Source organism: Ornithorhynchus anatinus, chromosome 8, assembly GCF_004115215.2.
Source record: "Ornithorhynchus anatinus isolate Pmale09 chromosome 8, mOrnAna1.pri.v4, whole genome shotgun sequence".
Classification (NCBI taxonomy): Eukaryota; Metazoa; Chordata; class Mammalia; order Monotremata; family Ornithorhynchidae; genus Ornithorhynchus; species Ornithorhynchus anatinus.
The window spans coordinates 57900198-57920122 of record NC_041735.1 but is presented as its reverse complement, the minus strand read 5'-3'; the positions used below and the strand labels follow the sequence as shown (position 1 = coordinate 57920122).

At 41.5% G+C, this 19925-nt stretch overlaps 1 protein-coding gene and 1 long non-coding RNA gene across 3 annotated transcripts in view; one reads left to right on the top strand and one right to left on the bottom strand.

The window, feature by feature from the left end:
* The window catches only part of CCDC126 (coiled-coil domain containing 126), a 17345-nt gene extending 8117 nt beyond the window's left edge, over positions 1-9228 (top strand). The window contains exons 2-5 of the mRNA XM_029070859.2: positions 29-186; positions 598-786; positions 4840-5238; positions 7444-9228. Coding sequence (XP_028926692.1) covers positions 5001-5238; positions 7444-7628 — 423 coding nt within the window. The 5' untranslated portion in view covers positions 29-186; positions 598-786; positions 4840-5000 and the 3' untranslated portion in view covers positions 7629-9228. The remainder of the gene's footprint in view (positions 1-28; positions 187-597; positions 787-4839; positions 5239-7443) is intronic.
* LOC114813794 lies at positions 6646-19925 on the bottom strand. 2 transcript variants are annotated; one of them, XR_003761546.2, is made up of 5 exons: positions 19783-19925; positions 15189-15302; positions 10593-10791; positions 7812-7923; positions 6646-6849 (listed from the first exon to the last, which is right to left on the bottom strand). It is a non-coding gene; the product is annotated as an uncharacterized LOC114813794 (long non-coding RNA). The 2 variants fall into 2 exon arrangements; XR_003761545.2 differs by having other exon boundaries at positions 15189-15299; positions 19783-19924.

Genomic DNA, 19925 nt, shown 5'->3' with positions numbered 1-19925 from the left:
TTCATGTATTTATTTTTATTTTTTAAAGCTTCACTTCCTCCCCAAAACCGAAGGCAGCAGTTGCTGAATCAGAAGCTTTGACAAGAAGAATAGCAGGACAAATAACTTGACACTGTAACATACTTAATCCAAGAACTGGACCTAAACCCTGCATTAACTGTTCTGTCAACATTGGTAGTTAAAATGGTAAGCAGGATGGCTGGGGAATGAAAATGTTAACAGCTCAGCAACTGTTATTATGGAAATCAATCCTCTAGTGGTAGCATGCTCTTTAAAATCCTTGTCAGAATAAGAATTTCACATTCTGACCTCTTTTTGAATACCCGAATCCCACATTTGGCTCCCCAAGATTGTGCTTTGTCATCTAGAAATTGTCATTTGTGGACCCCTGAGATGTTCAGGTGATCTAATATGAGTGTGTGTCTTGATGTTAAGCTTTTGCATCTTGGAATATTTTTATTTTTGGCTTTTTAAGGGCTGGCAACCATTCTGCATAAGGATTCTTTCAGTCAGTTGGAAAAAGGCTTGTAACCCTCTGAGTTGCGGTGAACATGTTGTCTTTTCATAATAAACATTTTCCTCTGTTTTGTCTAACAGGACCACAACCTCCCCATGAGACCAGTAGTCAAGGATTCTCATAGTAGCTGTGGCGAAGCGGGAGCCACCATGGCGGATGCTGCTGTGGCTGCTTGTAGCTATTTTAGTTAAAGCCACAACATCAAAGACCATACAGTGCTGAAGCAAAGCGAAAATGGGGTCTAAGGGAGAGAGTGCCACGGTTTTAAGGTAGGCTAAATGACCCATGGACATTCTTGTTTCTACAGTGTTTTTAGCATGAATATGCAAAGCATCTCAAATCTTTCTCTCTCACTGGCACTAATGTAGAACTAATGTGGAGAAGTGTGCTTTAAGACCCTCTGGGGAGGTATTAACCATAGAAATTGATAGGAAAATATCCTAGTTTGCTAAAGAACAATTTAAACAACTCTGCTTAAATGGTATTTTAATAAGCTAGTTTCCAAACCAAGTTTCTGGCCCTTGCCCACAGGTTTGACTTGTTTACTGTGTTGGTATGAAGCACATTGGACGTGGCTTTTAGGTGCTTAAGGTGAATGGGCCTTATTTCCAGATTGGCTTAGAGAAAGCCTCCTTCCTTATTGCAGAAGCCTCATATCACAGATATATCCAGAGGAAAAAATAAGTGCCATTAATATTATTTTTTTTAAAATGACATTTTCTTCAGGGTAACCATGGTATATCTCATGAACTGGCATTGAGAGCTTTAGATATAGAAAACTAAACGTTTTATATGACTGGCTTGGATTTTATTTTATTTCTGCCTGCCAGGTAAACTGCAGTGGGATAGCTATCCTGTTCATCCGATATCCTAGCAATCATCTGCTTTGTAAAGTTAACATTTTTTTTATCTGACTAAACAGTAAGCTGCCCTCTCTTTTTATAGTGATGAAAGGAGATCTCGTCTCTGCATAAAGCCCTTGGGAAACTTATCTTAGTCACTGACCTTTAAAAATACTTCTGTTTTGTTTGTTTTTTAATAGGAAAATACCTCAAGCCCTCCTTTTTATCGGATGACTTCAATGTTACCTAGAATTGTCATCTCAGTGATTTCCCCTCCTCCGTCAGGCTCTGCCAAATTAGACGTTTGGATTGTAGCATACTGTAAACTGTAAACTGTTTGCCCTTACTCTTTGATAACTAAACTTGTTGTGGAAACTTATTACAGATGAACCTTGGTCCAGAGTGGCCTAGTGGAGTCAGAAGGACCTGGGTTCTAATCCCGGCTCTGCCACTTGTGTGTTCTGTGATCTTGGGCAAGTCATTTAGCTACTCTGTGCCTCAGTTGACCTCATCTGTAAAATGGAGAAAAAGACTGTGAGCCCATGTGAGTCCTGGACGGGGTCCAACCTGATTAGCTTGTATCTACCCCAGTGCTCAGTACAGTGCTTGGCACATAGTAAATGTTTAACAAATGCCATTTAAAAAAAGCAACAACAAAAAAAGATTTCTGGATGAGAGTGTACATAAATAAATGTATTATAGTGCTTGGGGTTTATGTAGGACCCCTTGCATTTTCTCGTCCCCAGTGGGGCTCTTCCCACTTATGGCACTGGTGCATCAAGCAAATAGATGGGCAGAAGTGGAGCATATTGTGAAGTTCATAATAAAACTTTGATATACACTGACAGAAGGAAACATGTGGTCTGGGGGGCTTCTTCACTTATTTTTCCAAGATGAGAGCAATCGTCAAGGCCTGAAATTCCTGCATTTTAAGTAGGTTCTGTTGGTTAAAGTTATAAGAAAATGTGAGGACAGGGATGACTCAAGGGAACCCAACCCTGCTCATAAAACTGTACACATTTGGAAAGTAGGAGGGTGAGCATATTCTAGCCATATAGCCTTATAATAACACTTCCCCCCTCAAAGTCCTACTGAAGGCTCACCTTCTCCAAGAGGCCTTCCCAGACTAAGCCCCCTTTTACCTCAGCTTCCCCTCCCCTCTGCGTCACCCCGACTCACTCCCTGTGCTCTACACATACCGCCCCACTGCCCCACAGCACTTGTGTATATATGTACATATCTGTCATTGTATTTATATTGATGCCTGTTTACTGGATTTGTTGTTTGTCTCCCCCCCTTATAGACTGTAAGCCCGGTGTGGGCAGGGAATGCATGTCTGTTTATTATTATACTCTCCCAAGTTCTTGGTACGGTGCTCTGCACACCCTAAGTGATCAGTAAATACAACTGACTGGTAGAGGATGTGATAAACAGATTACAGCTTAAACTTCTAAGCAAGATATCCTGGAGTTGAAACAGTGAAAACAGAAAGGAAGATATTCATCTCTAGCAAATACTGTATAGAAAAGTATGTCCTTGAGGGTTTGAAATTAATAGTCATAGACCAAGATTCCGGTAGATGCAATGGGTAGGAGGAGAGGGGATTATAAAATTGTGAAATGTATAGGCAGAAATTATACAAAATTGTTGTTTACCAAATCCCACAATATCAGGGTGAGGAGATACACATTGAAACTTGCTGATCCAAAACGAAACTCCTTCCCACAGGAGTAGTAGAAAGGATATGGCACTTAGTACTACAAGAGGTTGTGTAAACTGAACATGTCAGAAGATTAAAGAGGGGTTACGATAAATTCACAGAGAAGCGGTCCATAATATCCACTTGAAGGATATTAGATGATACATTACTAACCATTAGGACAGAAGCTAAGAAAGGCAACCAGCAAACTATGCCTGCAAATATTTTATTGCTCTTGTCAGACACAAATCTGAAAATGGGCTGTTAGTCATTTCTTGTGTTCTTATACTATTAGAAATTTGCACATGGCAGGACTGTTGGAAAGGCATTGTCCAAAGGTCCAGTCAGAGAAGTACTTTGAAAATAGGAAAAAAGCAATTATGAGATCACAGCTTCTTAAACTTTTTGACCATGTTTCCTCCAGTGGAGCCGGTTGGACTGCAGAATTGTACCCCATGATGTATCAAGAGACTAAAAGGTGGCTATTAGGCAGGCAGACGGATAAGAATAAAAACGAGATAAGCATCAGAACAGTTAGAGTTATAAAAGGCTTTGTTTAGAGGTTAGGGTTTTGTGATTTTTTTTGGGGGGGGTGAGAAAAGGCTTGGAGAACTAATCTCAGTTTCTCAAAAAGCATAAGCATTATAGGTCTTATATCTTTTTTTTAATACTGTAATAATGATAATGGTATTTATTAAGCACTTTTCATGTGCCAGATATTGTATTAAGCGCTGGGGTGGATACAGGTAAATCGGGTTGGACACTGACCCTGTACCACGTGGGGCTCACAGTCTCAATCCCCATTTTACAGATGAGGTAATTGAGGCCTAGTGAAGTGACTTGCCCAGGGTCACAGAGCAGACAGGTGGCTGAGCCAGGTTTAGAACCTATGACCTTCTGACTCCCAGGCCCATGCTCTATCTGTTTGGCTATGCATAGAACTATAGCACCTTTGTTAATGAAATTGACAGCACTTTTCACTTTTTGACCCAGATTAAATATACAATTATCCTCAGCATGGACTATTAATGGAGGTGGGGCATTCCTCCTTTCTCAACCTTTCTATACACCTTGGTTGGTGGAGAAGGAATATAAAATTACTTGCCCTCATTTAACCCATTTCTTCTCTGTAACATTTGTGGTACAAAAGGTTATAAGCATATAAATGAGATCAAGTATTTAACTTCCCTTAGCTCAGTCGCTGGTCTTCCAATCAAGTTCATATTTTCTTAAATACCTGAATTTCTTGGAGAGGATTCAGCTATACCATGAGCCCCAATTTTGGGGTGGAGAGAAACTGAGATAAGCGCTTATTGTGTGCAGAACGGGGTACTAATTGCTTGGGAGTGTATAATATAACAGAGTTGGTAGACACGTTCCCTGCCCACAGGGAGTTAACAGTTTAGAGGACTCTACAAGAGCTTTGGTGTGCTGACACAGTTCATTATTTTAAAAAGGGTACATTTTTGAAGAGTTCTGTGCCCTGTTAGTAAGCCATGTTATCTAAGATTTCCAATGCATTTGGATTTGTTCCTATTCTAAATAATTTGAAACAGTATATAAATAAGATAGTAAATGCTTATACTTTTTTTGTTGTCTTGGTGCAGATAAAATTGTCAGAGAAAGTGAGATGAATAAATTTACTAAATTTCCAACGAGTAGGCCTATTGGATACAGTTTTAGTCTAAAGTAATTATAGATCCTCCTCTTTTTTCCCTTCCCAGCTTATTTTCTTATATGTACTGCCTTGTTAATGCTTATTTTTTCTGAATTTCACACAGGGGCAATAGATTAACCTCAGGTTGGTGGATACTGTGCTCAAGATGAACAACCCAGCACACTAGGATTTGGGGGCAAATATTTTCTTTTGACTATTTTGTGACTTCAGATACCTCCAATTATCTCCTTTCAAATCAACGCATATCAGCTGTCTTCACCAGAAATGTTTTTAACATTCTCTAGAAAAAACATGTCCCAGAAACTGAGTTTATTGTTGCTGATATCTGGATTCATTTGGGGTTTGATGTTACTTCGCTACACTTTTCAACACCCAAGACATCAAAGCAGTGCTGAGTTGCGTGAACAAATACTGGACTTGAGCAAAAGATATGTTAAAGCTTTGGCAGAGGAAAATAAGAACATAGCGAATAGTGGGAGTGGAGCATCTATGGCAGGATATGGTAAGATCCATTTTTTACTTAAAATTCATGCTGGAGCTTTGCACAGTCAGCATGGAAAGTGCACCCTACTTAGAGGCTAGGCCTATAGGTCACGAATGAATCTTTTTAGCCACATTTTTCATTTGTTAAATGCTTTCAACCGCATTTTAAATCGCCTCCCCAAGCCCTGTCTGCGTGAGACAACCCGAGAGGCAGGTTGAAAAAAATAGTCATGAAAACCATGTGGTGCCAGTGTTATCTGACTTGTTAGACATCCATCAAAAAGGGGATTTGCTACTTGTACTAATGTTACAATTCAGTATGTTATGGGCAGGGAACGTGTCCACTAATAATGATAATAATAATAATTGTGGTATTAAACGCTTACTATATGCCAAGGACTGTTCTAAGTGCTGTTGCAGATACAAGGTAATCAGGTTGAACACAGTCCTTATCCCTCATGGGGCTTACAATCTTGATCCCCATTTTACAGGTGAGGTAACTGAGGCACTGAGAAGTGAAGCGACTTGCCCAAGGTCACTCAGCAGACTTGTGGCAGAGCTGGAATTAGAACCCATGACCTCTGACTCCCAGGCCCATGCTTTTTCCAGTAGGCCATGCTGCTTCTCCAATACACTAATTCTGGGGCTGAGAATGGAGTGACTATCAAGTGCCCCAAAGGGTACAGATTCAAGTGCATAGATGACACAGAAGTGAGATGGAGTTGGGGAAAAGAGGACTTAATCAGGGAAGGCTTCCTAAAGGAGATGTCATCTTAATAAGGAGTATTATTAGGAGTGGTAATCTGGAGTATATGGTAGGATAAGGAGTTCCAGGCCAGAGGGAGGATGTGGAATAGGGGTCAGCGGCTAGATAGATGAGATCGGGGCACAGAGTTTAGACTGTGAGCCCGTTGTTGGGCAGGGATTGTCTCTATCCATTGCCAAATTGTACATTCCAAGCGCTTAGTACAGTGCTCTGCACATAAGTGCTCAATAAATACGATTGAATGAATGATCAAGCTGGAACTAGAGGAGCCAAATGTGCGGGCTGGGCTGTAGTAGGAGATCAGTGAGGTATGGTAGGAAGAGGTAAGCTGATTGAGTCTTTTAAAGCTGATGGTAAGGAGTTTCTGTTTGATGCAGAGGTGGATGGGCAATCACTGGAGGCTCTTGAGGAATAGAATAGGGAGATGGGGACTGAACTTTTTTTTAGAAAAATGGTCTGGGCAACAGAATGAAGCTTGGATTGGAGTGGGAAGGGATAGGAGGCAGGGAGGTCAGTCAGGAGGCTGATGCATTAGTCAAGATGGGATAAGTGCTTGGATCAGTATAGTAGTAGTTCAGAGGGAGAGGAAAGGGCAGGTTTTAGCGATGTTATGATGGTGAAACTGACAGGATTTTTGGTGAGAATGAAACTACATAAACCTTCAGGAAAAAAAAAAAACAGTTTATTCAGATAAATTGAAGTAATTAAAAGTTCAGCCAAGTAAATGGAGGAAGAATAGCATTCTGTGGGCACTTTAAATTGGGATCACTGAAGTAGTCGTCGTTTTGCATATATCAGAATTTGTTGGCTTTACTTCCTCAGATACCCCAATTTCACCAAATCATGTTTACAGTAGGCAGAAAGCTGAAAAGAAATCCAGAGGTAACTAGCATAGTAAAAGTCTGCTTTCCCTCAGGATTCAACATGTAGGGCTAGAAGGTAAGAAATAATAGCAGTGTGCCTTAAAAGTAATATCTTCACAAATTTACAACATTTTGTAAAATTCTCTGGGGAAGCCCTAAACAAGCATACTGACTGATTGAACACCCTGTACTGTGTTTTCTTTGGAAGAGCAAATAACTCCTTAAACTTTTGCCTCAATCTCCAAAAAGCTTATGAAACCAGGTAATAGATAGTGAATGCTCTAGTAATGTCCATTTACTCTGTGTGATTTGTAATAATAATAATTGCAGTATTTATTAAGCACTTACTGTGTGCCAGACAGTATGCGCTGGTGGGTGGATACAAGATAATTGGGTTGTACACTGTTCTGGTCCCACATGGGACTTGCAGTCTTAATCCCCGTATTACAGACTGGGTAACTAAGGCTCAGAGAAATGAAGTGACTTGCAGGCGAGTGGCAGAGTCAGAATTAGAACCCAGGTCCTTCCTCCCAGGCCTGTGCTCTATCCACTAGACCATGCTGCTTCTCTAATTTATCAATTTGGTTTCTCCTAGCTGATCTGAAAAGAACAATTGCGGTCCTTCTGGATGATATTTTACAGCGCCTTGTGAAACTGGAAAGCAAAATTGACTACATAATTGTGAATGGCTCAGCAACCAACACTACCAATGGGACCAGTGGTAATTTGATGCCGGTAACAACAAGTAAACGTATAAGCGCAGTTGGCAATATTAGATAGCAGTAGTAGATCGCTTTATGCTGCTCATTTACCGTGGATTATATCCTTGTCCAGGAAAGCTTTTTCAAATCTCTGGCTAAAGCAGAGTAATAGTTTGCTGTAGAAACTTTGTGCACTATTTTCTAAGAAATGTGCTGGATTCATGAAACCCTTATTTCTGTATATGAATTCAAAAAATAGTACCTTTTTCCTTTCAGGCAAGTCTAGTCCATGCTGTACAATATACCCAGAGGTATTCCGGCAACATGGTTGATGTAGGTGTTTATTGTGTAACTTGCTTGTGTTTGAGATAAAGCTGAAACAAAAACACCGAGAGACGTGAATTAATAGTGTATTTATTTAAATCTAAATCTAACATATCGTTTGGACAAGTGGAGACTCTCTTGTGGAAACATTTTTGTGATCTGTTTTAAACAGAAATAACTAAATGTTAGACTAAAGCTTATTGTAAAATCGTATATACTTACAGTATTATATTTTGTTACTAAGCAATCAGTAGACTGAGATATCATGCTGAGGTTAATATGTAGAAATCATGACCCAAAGAATGTCTTTATTTGCACTATCTACTAGAATATAATGAGGGAAATTACTGTATATTTAAACATTTATTTTAAAAGAATAATGGTGAAAATAGGTAGCAGTCACTGTCCAGAATGTGTTCCAAAAATTGAAGCAGTTAAATAATCAATGGTAAATTTAATACTTTAGTTTTTTAATATTACATGGTAAGAAAAATAAGAATTTTGTATCGGAAAATTTTAATAAGAAACTGAGTGGTCATAATTTTCAAATTGATGAATGCCGTCTATTGCTTTTTTAATGTAGAGTGCTTTGGCAGCCCGTGCCAGCAGTATATTACATTAGGTTTTTGTCATTTTCTTGTTCTGTCTCCTACTTAGACTATGACCCCAATGTGGGACAGCACTGTGTCCAATCTAATTATCTTGTAAATACTCCAGTGCTTAGTACACAATAAGCACTTAACACATAACACAATTACTATTATTATTATGTTCCTATTTATACTAAATTGGAATGAGGAGAACTGACGCAACAAAAAGCCAATTGTTTGTGAGCTTCTTGAGGGACAGGGTCTGTGTCTAATTCCCATCTGTGCACTCTTTCCCCAGTGCTTAGTACAGTGCTTGGCACAAGCCAGTGCTTTCTATTACTACTACTACTACTAATTCTTGCTAAATGCAGTTGCTAGCCAAGATAATATTGCCTTAAGTGTTACTTATAGCTGATAAAAACTGCCATAATTGTTCTCTATAACAAATGCTTAAATTAAGCTCATCAGTGTCTTGTTTTAGGTTTCATCTAATGAAGTATATGTGTGTGAGGGTTGTAATCATTTAACATGCTTTGATATACTGCCAGTAAATAGTTTATCAATCAAGTAGGTGCTTCATGATTTACAGCTTTCTAAACTCTTTCCTCTTCTGTCTTTAGTTTAGCTCTATATAGAAAGTGAAAAACATATATGATTCAGTAGAACTTGGAACACTGTTCAAATGATGTCTGTGACATAGGTGTGAATATATTTGGTTTGTTTTTTTTCAGGGACAAAATAAAATATTTTATTTGTACTTGTAAATCTTTCTGCTTCCAACTTCTTAAACTCTCTTTTTTAAAACTAGTTCTGCAGAACTATTTTTTTAATGCTATTGTTAAGTGCTCACTTTGTGTCAAACACTAATCTAAGCGCTGGGATAGGTGCAAGTTAATTAGGTCAGACAGCCCCAGTCCCGCATGGGCCTCACAGTCTAAGTAGGAGGGAGAACAGGTATTTAATCCGCATTTTACAGTTGAGGAAACTGAGGCACGGAGAAGTGACTTGCCCAAGGTCACAAAGCAAGCAATTGGCAGAACTAGGATCAGAATCCAGGTCCTCTGACTTCCACGCCCATGTTCTTTCCACTAGACAGATCACCTTTCTTCTTCTCCCACTCTCTTCTGCGTCACCCTGACTTGCTCACTTTGTCCATCCCCCCTCCCAACCCCACAACACTTATGTTCATATCTGTAATTTATGTATTTATACTAATGTCTGTCACCCCCACTTTAGATTGTAAGCTCATTGTGGGCAGGGAATGTGTCTGTTTATTGTTGTATTGTTCTCTCCCAAAGGCTTGGTACAGTGCTCTGCACACAGTAAGAGTGCAATAAATCTGACTGAATTGAATGAACTAAGCCGTGCTGCTTCTCAATTTTTTTTTACTTATTTCCATTCTGCATTCCATCGCTAGTCATGTAAATGTTTTTTGTTTACCATAGAATGAAAGAAATTCATCTGACTATAAAATTACTCCTGACCCCCAAAAGAAAAGTGGCAAACCCCAAAGACTAGTTACCTAAAAGATTTTTGCATTGTATTCCCAATTGTAAACTGGAATAACAGGTTACTCTCACTCACTGAAAATACCTATTGTGGTGAAGAACAACCAGCAGTAATTCAGATTGTTTCCTGGTAAAGAAAATACTCTGTAGTTATTTAGAATTGACTTACATGTCTGAGCTTAAAGTAAGATTCTGAAATATCAGTAGAGAAGCAGTATATCTGAAAAATAAATAGTTTCCCCCATGGACTGCTGGAGTTCTAGAATCATCAGACTCTAAAAATCCCCCACTAGGTCCATCAGCCTGTTTTTCTGCCTGCAGGCAAAATGTCACAAACGACCCACAGCCCATAGTCACCTAAAGATTTATGGAAAAGCTATCCTGATATAAAATAATTTGTGAGAGATTCATAGATGTTAATAGGCATCTTCAGGCTTAGCATCCAATAGGAATGCTTTCTAGAGAATTCAGACTGTTTCCCCTCCAGTTTTAGTATAAAAATGAATACACCCTAAAATACAGTGCATATCACACATACACAAAATCTCTAATTAGTCTGACACTTGATCTTTATCACATAAAGAGCGCTAACTGAGCGGAGCATTGTACTGTGCTACTTACCTGCCCTACTAAATAGTTGGGTTGCACAACCTGGATGAAGTCTTTTCCATCAGGCAGGTGCCCAAACCGTTCCACATTCATTACGGTATGTGCATTGCTCTGAGATTTCAGTTATCCTTGTATTAAGAGCCTTTATTGTGAGTTGCCAAGGACTGAGCCCTGACAATCTCTGATCCACAAGGACTTACGTACGACTTTGCTGGGAAGAAGGATACGTAGAATGATGAGAATATAATCAAAACATGAGAATGCGTTTAAATTCAACAAAAATATCAAGAAGTGAAAACAGTTAAGAGCTAAGCAGGAGGCAGTCTTCAGGTCCTCAAAGTTTCAGGCAAACCTATCTCCCCCCCAACCCCCCCTTCAGCTCTCCAATCTACTAATGCTTCTTCCTGCATATTCTCTACTTGTCCTATGCAGTGGGTCGGAAAAAGGCCCTAAGTCTTTGATTTTCATTCTAGTATTTTTTTCTATTAGACTTCTACTTTTAAAATTCAAATGTTTAATATGATCATGAGGTTTGAAGAGATCTCAAATATCTATCACTTCCATTTAATTCCTGAATGTGTTTTGGGTGAATTAGAAGTTGCCTTGTCCTAAACTAATGTTGAGAATAATAACAATAATAATAACTATGGCATTTGTTAAGCATTTACTATGTGCCAGGCACGGTACTAAGTTCTGGATGGATACAGGCAAATTGGGTTGGACATGGTCCCTGTCCCACTTGGGGCTCTCAGTCTCAATCCCCATTTTACAAATGAGGTAACTGAGGCCTAGAAAAGTGAACTGACTTGCCCAAAGTCACAAAGTGGACAAGTGGTGGAGCTGAGACTAGAACCCATGACCTTTTTGCTCCCAGGCCCATGCTCTATCCACTAAACCATGTATAGAAGAAAGGGGGGGGGGGGGGGGAGAGAGAGAGAGAGAGAGAGAGAGAGAGAGAGAGAGAGAGAGAGAGAGAGAGAGAGAGAGAGAGAGAGAGAGAGAGAGAGAGAGAGAGAGAGAGAGAGAGAGAGAGAGAGAGAGAGAGAGAGAGAGAGAGAGAGAAAATATGAATGAATATGAATGAATTCCCTACTACCAGATGAGAAGCGAAGGCCAGATTCTGGATGACAGAGAGGTGCCAGGGATCTGTCTTCAAGGAAAACTGTGATCAAGAAGGAAATATAGCATTTCATTCCAAATCTGTGAAACCATTCACTTTTTCGAGGTGTGGAAGTAATTTTGTGATGTATTGGCACTTAAACTACTGGGCTTTTGGCAGCCCTGCTAACCTGCTAGGCTAGAAGGCCAAGACCTGGCTTCTAATGAAAACCCCACAATTAAATGAAATGGAAGATCAGAATTAATACAGGAGGTTTTATAAAGTTCCAAAGCTGTAGAGAGCTCACTAAATTACCGCATAGCGAATTCATGCTTTAGGGTATGCAACTCCTTGTAGGAAATACTGATGGGTCCTGGCTTGTTTAAATTCAGTCTTAATCACTCTTTTACTTAATCTGTAAAAGTTTCTGAGGGTTCAATAAATTCTGTCATCAGTTACCCAGTTGCCAGTGAGGTGTCTAGCCAGGACCATTTAGGGTATCTTGAAATGATTTAAGTGTCATCAATTTCCACATAAGATTTGCTTGTTACTTCCATTTATAAAGACTCCGTTTTCATTGATTTCCTTTATATGTCACCTTAGGATTCACCAGCTTCCTCTACACATCTTGAAAGAAAGGAATGACTTCATCACCGTTAGGAGATAATTAAAGTTCTGCATGCATAAAGTTTTGGCATGCCACAGTGGCTATGCTTTTTTGCAAGGTGCAAATCAAAATACAGATCACCCAAAGGTGATAAAAAGCTTTTACATGCGTATTTATGTTGAGTTCAAACGCAGAATTCCCTTCTTTTCCCTTAATTAGATGGAGAACCTTTAAGGAAGTTAATCACAAGGTTTGAGTTTGTATCCTTGGCTTTTTCTCAGAGGGGGATTCCCTTTGCCTCCTCCCTTCTGTCCAAGCAGCAGGATGTGGGTGTCCTGCATAAACGTTAAAGGAGAATTCTGGGGTCTGTCAAAGGGTGAGCATGAGGGGAAAAACGTTTGAAGAATGACTTTGGCTAGCGAGGGGTATGTGAGTGGAAGGGTCTCAGCCTCAGGAACCAACATCGGAGGTAATTTAGAGGTGGGGAGACCTCAGAGTCCCTGTAGACAGGATGCAGTGGAGCAGGGTTGGAGATTTGTAGTCCCATAAAAGAGGGAAACACAGAAAGGAAACTGCACACCACAATCATGTTGGGAGCAGTGTAGCTTAGTGAAAAGAGCTCGGGCCTGGGAGTTAGAGGACCTAGATTCTAACCCTGGCTCTGCCACTTGCCTGCGGTGTGACCTTGGGCAAGTTACTTCACTTCAGATTTAATGGGGATTGAATCCGAATCCCTTCTATTTAGACAGTGAGCCCTATGTGGGACACCGACTATGTCCGATCTGATTAATCTGTAAGCAGCATGGCATAGTGGATAGAGTATAGGCCTGGGTGTCAGAAGGTCGTGGGTTATAATCTTGGCTCTGTTTATTTGTCTGCTGTGTGACCATGGGCAAGTCACTTCACTTCTCTGGGCCTCAGTTACCTCATGTAAAATGAGGTTTGAGACTTTGAGCTCCATGTGGGAAAGGGACTGTGTCCAACCCGATTTGATTGCTGCTTCCCATATTTAACATTTAAAAGTTTGTCTCCCCATCTGTATTGTAAACTCCTTGTGGGCTGGAAACATATCTACCATATTATTCTTTAGTACAGAACCTGGTACAGTGCTCAGCACATAGCACTCAATAAATACCACTGAGTGATTGATCACACATCAAACAGAAACTCCTTACCATTGGCTTTAGGGTCCTCAATCAGCTCTCTCCCACTGCAACCCAGTCCACTCTAATACCAACTAAGAAGCAGCATGGCCAAGTGGATAGAGCATGGGCATGGAACTCAGAAGGACCTGGGTTATAATCTCAGTTATCCCACTTGTCTGCTGTGTGACCTTGGGCAAGTAGCTTCCCTTCTCTGTGCTTCAGTTACCTCATCTGTAAAATGGGGATTAAGACTGTGAACCCCCTGTGGGACAGGGACTGTCCAACCTGATCTACCCCAGTGCTTAGTATAGTATCTTGCAGATAGTAAGCTCTTAACAAATGCCATAAAAAAACACCCTACTCCCTGTACCCCAATCTTGCCTCTCTCACTGTCAACCCCTTCCTCACATCTCCCTCTGACTTGGAACTCCCCGTTCATATCTGACATACCACCACTCTCTCCATCTTCAAAGCCTTACTAAATTCATATCTCCATCCTTACTAAATTCCTGCTTCACTGATCCCTTTCTGCATCACTTAAGCACATAGGGACTTATCCCAATCCCCCACCCTTCCTCTTCCTTCACATAGCAATCATACACATATCCTTATACTCTATAACCCCTCCTGTCTGCAATTTATTTTAGTGTCTATCTCCTCTACTAGATTGCAAGCTTCTTGAGGGCAGACTTGTCTATTAATTTTACTGGACTCTCCTAAATGTTTAGGACAGTGCTATACACACAGCAGGTTTTCAACAGAGGTTAATGATTGATTACTTAAGAAATTATTGATCTGGCATACAGAGAATGAGATTTATTCATTTACACTTGAATGGATATAACAGAAAAGAGAAGACTTATAAACATGAGCAAATTGAATCTGGCAATCAAAAAAACTGATATCTTTCTGTAATGGATTTTAATGTCTGTCTTCCTCTGAAGACTGTTCATTCCATGTAGGCAGGAATTATGCCTACCAATTCTATCATATTATACTTTCCCAAATGTTTAGTACCATGATCTATACACTGTAAGTGCTCAATATGCTCAAGTGCAGAGAAGCAGTGTGGTCTAGTGGAAAGAGCATGGTCCAGGGGGTCAGGGGACTTGGATTCTAATCTTGCCTCTGCCAATTGCTTGCTGTGTGACCTTGGGCAAGCTACTTCTCTGTGTCCATTTCCTCATCTGAAAAATGGGGATTAAATCCTCCTCCTACCTGCTTAGACCATGAACCCCATATGGGACATGGACTGTGTCCAACCTGATTAGTTTTATCTACCCCAGTGCCTAGACTAGTGCTTGGCACATAGTAAGTGTTTAGGAAACAGCATAAAAAAAGGGCAGGGAGCATTGAGCTGGGATGGGTCAGGGAGGACGATGGGGCCCAGAAATCTCATTTCTGGGTAGGAAAGTGGAGACTCTTAGATTAAAAAAAAAAGGCTAGCAGGGAAAAGGGAGGGGTGAACTGGGCAGAGACGCGAGCCCTCACCCGGAGAGGTAGGGACCCTGCTGGTCTCCGCTCATTACGGCTTCTCCTATTTTGCTGCCATTCCTGGAATTCATGATGAAGATTTGCCTCCAATAATGATTTTGTACTATAAACTGCCACTAGATGCCATGGTGGGTCCTCAACAAATGATGCAAACAACAATTAAGACACAGGAACAGTGATCTGCCTTTCCCCCCTAGTTCTACCCCATCTTCTATATGAATTCAGTGGGAGTCCTCAAATTAAAATGAAAAGAGTAAACTCACCTCTGAGTATCAGATGGCAGATCTTGCATCTTTCAGGCAGATTTTCATGAAGGCAGCAAGATGTTTGAGTCCAATGTTCAAGCTTCTTTGAAAAGAAATCTTCTCCCTAGTCTGCTTTTTCAGATATGTGGAATATTTTCAGCTATCTAAGAGTTGATGTGTACTAGAGCCTTTTAAACTTTCAGTTGTGGTCAGTGAGTGGACCGTCCATTTCTCTGAGATGGGCTGCCCATGTGAGCACCTCAAAAATCAGAGTTGTGTTTATTGAGTGCTCACTACATGCAGAGAACTCTACTAAGCGCTTGGTACAACAGAATTAGCAGACACGTTCCCTGCCCATAATGCCCTTACAGTCTAGAGGGAGAGACAGGCATTAGTATGAAAAAAAATAATATGAAAACTGGAAACAACTAAGAGATGAGGGAAAGGCTTTATCGGTACCTCTTGTTCGATAGCTCTGTGGCTAATCTCGAGTTCTGAGTTCTGAAACCAGAAGTTTAACAAAGAGTGGGAAGATTGTTTCTTAAAGGTGAATTCAGATTGCTCATGTTTGATTTGTCACAGAGCTGGAATCTCTTCCTTCAAAAGGAAATGTTGAATGTTAACAGCTTTGCTAGGTCCACCCAGAAACACTTTGGGAGGCACTGAAGCCTAATGGAAAGCTCACAGGACTGGGAAATGAGACCTAGTTCTGCCTGCAGGGTAACCTTGGGCAAATCACTTAACCTCTCGCAGCCTCTGTTTCCTTCTATGTAAAATGGGGATTAATATTTACTCTCCCTCCCTTGTAGATGGTGAGCCTTGTGCAAGACAAGAGTAGTAGTAATAATAGTAGTATTTATTAAGTGCTTACTTTGTGAAGAGCACTGTTCTGTGCACTTGGAAAGAGCATACAGAGAGGAATTAGAAATGGAGCCTGTCCTTTGAAGAGCTCACAGTCCGTGAATACAGGTGGAAATTGGCTAATCAATCTCATTTATCATTGAGTGACCTTGAATGTATTGGAAGGTCGCTTTACAGAGTCAAAATTTCAACCCTGATGTTTGGGTGCCTGTAAATAACCCTAACAGTTTGCAGGTCTAAATCTGCATCAAACCGAAAGCACATAAATCTTGATACAGATTATAGCCCTGCAAAGTCCTGGAAGAGAGCCTCAGACTCCATGATGAGGCTGCTTATTGATCGGTTGACCTCCTGCAGTCCCCTCTGCTGCTTTTGCTGTGCCAAAGAGGGCCAGGTGACAAATGGGAGGTCTTTCCATGGGAAAAAAAGCTGCTTCTTTTGTAAATTAACTTAAGCTTTAAACTTAAGGGACAAATGAGTGGAAAGAGCTATGGAGAGTACGTGGCGTAGTGGATAGAGCACGGGCCTGGGAGTTAGAGGTCATGGGTTCTAATTCCAGCTCCATCTGGTCTGCTGTGCGATCTTGGAGAAGTCATTTCACTTCTCTGTGCTTCAGTTCCCTCATCTGTAAAATGGGGATTAAGACTGTGAACGTCATCTGGGGCAGGGACTGTGTCCAACCCGATGTGCTTGTATCTACCCTAGTGCTTAATACAGTGCCTGGCACATAGTAAACACTTAACAACTACCAAAATTATTATTATTATTAATAATGATGATGATCCTCCTCACTCCACAAGAAAAAGAATCAATCATATGTACTGAGTGCTTACTGTGTGGAGAGCACTTTACTAAGCACTTAGGTGAGTACAAAATAACAGAGTGGGTAGACACATTTCCTGCCCAACAGCTTACAGGCTAGTGTGGGAGAAAGACATTAATATAAATAAATAAGTTATGAACATGTGTATAAATGCTGAGGGGACAAGGATGAGGTGAATAAAAGAGACAAGTCCAAGTACAAGGGTAATGCAGAAAGGAGGAGTAGAGGAAATGAAGGCTTAGTCTGGGAAGGTCTCTTGGAGGAGTTGTGATTTTAATAAGGCTTTGCAGGTGGGGAGAGTGATCGTATGTTGGATGTGAAATGAAATTCCAGAAAGCCTTTGTTTACTGGGCACTTGACTACATATACCTCCAATGGTTGGTGGGGCATTCACAAATTCTGCTCTCTGGTTGCCCCACCCAACAGAAGATAAGTGGAAATTAAAAAATCACATTTTGGGTGCCTAGGGGCTGCAGGGAACTCAGCACAAAACCCAGGCAGGGGATGGAGGAGGTAAGAGAAGCACCAGTCAGATGCTGCTATTGCTGGTAACTGTTTAAGTTCCTGGCTCTGTCAGTCTTCAAAGGTTGAGTGGCTATAGTTTCTGTGCTTGACAGTTACAGCAAAGACTCTAAGCATTAGTGGTGACAGTCATTGTGATGGTGGCATTTGGCAGCTGTGTTTTCCTCCTCCTGTGGCTTTACACAGCTCCCCGCTACTCTTACACAGGCAGCAGGAACAGCAGCAGTAGTAATGGTAATGGAATTTATTGAGCACCTCCTGAGTGCCATGAACCATGCTAAGGGCTTGGGAAAGTATAACAAAAGTCCAGCCCACAAGGAACTTAGTCTCTTAGCTGGGGAGACAGACATAAAAATATTTACAAACAACGGAGCCAGAATAAACTGAATCTCATTGAATAAATTGAATGGTTTCTGAGAAGCAGTATGGTCTAGTGGACAGAGCACAGGCCTTGGAGTCAGAGGACCTGGGTTCTAATGCCAGCCCCTCCACTTGTCTCCCGAGTGATCTTGCTGTGAGAAGTGATCTTCACTTCTCTGTGCCTCAGTTCCCTCATCTGTAAAATGGGGATTGAGACTGTGAGCCCCATGTGGGACAGGGACTGTGTCCAACTCGATTTGCTTGTATCCACTCCAGCGCTTAGTACAGAGCCTGGTACATAGTAAGCATTTAACAAATGCTACAATGATTATTATTATTCTCTGTGCCTCAGTTCCCTCATCTGTAAAATGGGGATTGAGACTGTGAGCCCCATGTGGGACAGGGACGGTGTCCAACCCAATTAGTTTGTATCCACCCCAGCAATTAGTACAGTGCCTGGCACATAGTAAGCCCTTAACAAATATTACAATTATTGTTATTGTTCTCTTTGCCTCAGTATCCTCATCTGTAAAGTGGGGCCTGAGTCAATGAGCTCCACGTGGGACAGGGATTGTGCCTAACCTGATAACCTGATGTATCTACCCCTGTACTTAGTACAGTACCTGTCACAGAGTAAGCACTTAAAATACCACAACTATTACTTATCATTATAGAGTAGGTACTCAATATAGTACTCAATATCTCCCATCCTGTCTCTCCCTGCTTCAGTCTATACTTCACTCTGCTGCTGTCGTGCTGGTACAAGCTCTCATAATATCCTGACTGTATTACTGTGTCAGCCTCCTCTCTGATCTCCCTTCCTCCTGTCTCTCCCCGCTCCAGTTTATTCTTCACTCCGCTGCCACTGATCATCTTCCTACAGAAATGCTCTGGGGGCATGTCACCCTCCTCCTCCAAAACCTCCAGTGGTTGCTTATCAACCTTTGTGTGAAGCAGAAACTCCTCACTCTTGGCTGCAAAACTGTCCATCCCCCGGCCTGCTCCTCACCTCACCTCCCTTCTCTCCTTCTCCAGCCCAGCCCGCACATTCTGCTCCTCTGCTGCCGCTCACCTCCTCACTGGGCCTCGTTGTCACCTGTCCCGCCGTTGACCCCTGGTCCACATCCTACCACTGACCCGGAATGCCCTCCCTCCTCACATCTGCCAAACTAACTCTCTTCCCCTCTTCAAAGCCCTACTGAGAGCTCACCTCCTCCAGGAGGCCTTCCCACACTGAGCCCTCCCTTTCCCTCCACCTCTCCTCCCCTCCCCCTTAATAATAATAATAATAATGATATTGGTATTCGTTCAGTGCTTACTATGTACCAAGCATTGTTCTAAGCGCTGGGGTAAATACGAGGTAATCAGGTTGTCCCACGTAGGGCTCACAGTCTTCATCCCCATTTTACAGATGAGATAACTGAGGCCCAGAGAAGTTAAGTCACTTGCCCAAGGTCACACAGCTAAGCTACTCCATCCCTCTGCTCTACCCCCTTCCCCTCCCCACACCACTGTGTATAATGTTGGTATTTGTTAAGCACTTACTCTGTGCCGAGCACTGTTCTAAGCATTGGGGTAGATAGAAGGTAATGAAGTTGTCCCACGTGAGGCTCACAGTCTTCATCCCCATTTTACAGATGAGGTAACTGAGGCACCGAGAAGTTAAGTGACTTGCCCCAAGCTGACAGGTGGTGGAGCCTGGATTAGAATAATAATAATAATGTTGGTATTTGTTAAGCGCTTACTATGTGCAGAGCACTGTTCTAAGCGCTGGGGTAGACACAGGGGAATCAGGTTGTCCCACGTGGGGCTCACAGTCTTCATCCCCATTTTACAGATGAGGTAACAGGCCCAGTGAAGTGACTTGCCCACAGTCACACAGCAGACAAGTGGCAGAGCCGGGATTAGAACCCATGACCTCTGACTCCTAAACTCTTTCCACTGAGCCACGTTGCTTTGTATATATTATTTATTACTCTAGTTTATTAATGATGTGTCTATATTTATGATCCTATTTATCTATTTTGGTTGATAAATTGACCCTACTTGTTCGGTTTTGCTGTCTGTCTCCCCCTGTGAGGCCGTTGCGGGGCAGGGATGGTCTCTCTCGGTTGCCGGCTTGTACACTCCGAGCGCTGAGCCCAGCGCTCTGCACAGAGTAAACGCTCAACCAATTGAATAAATGGACC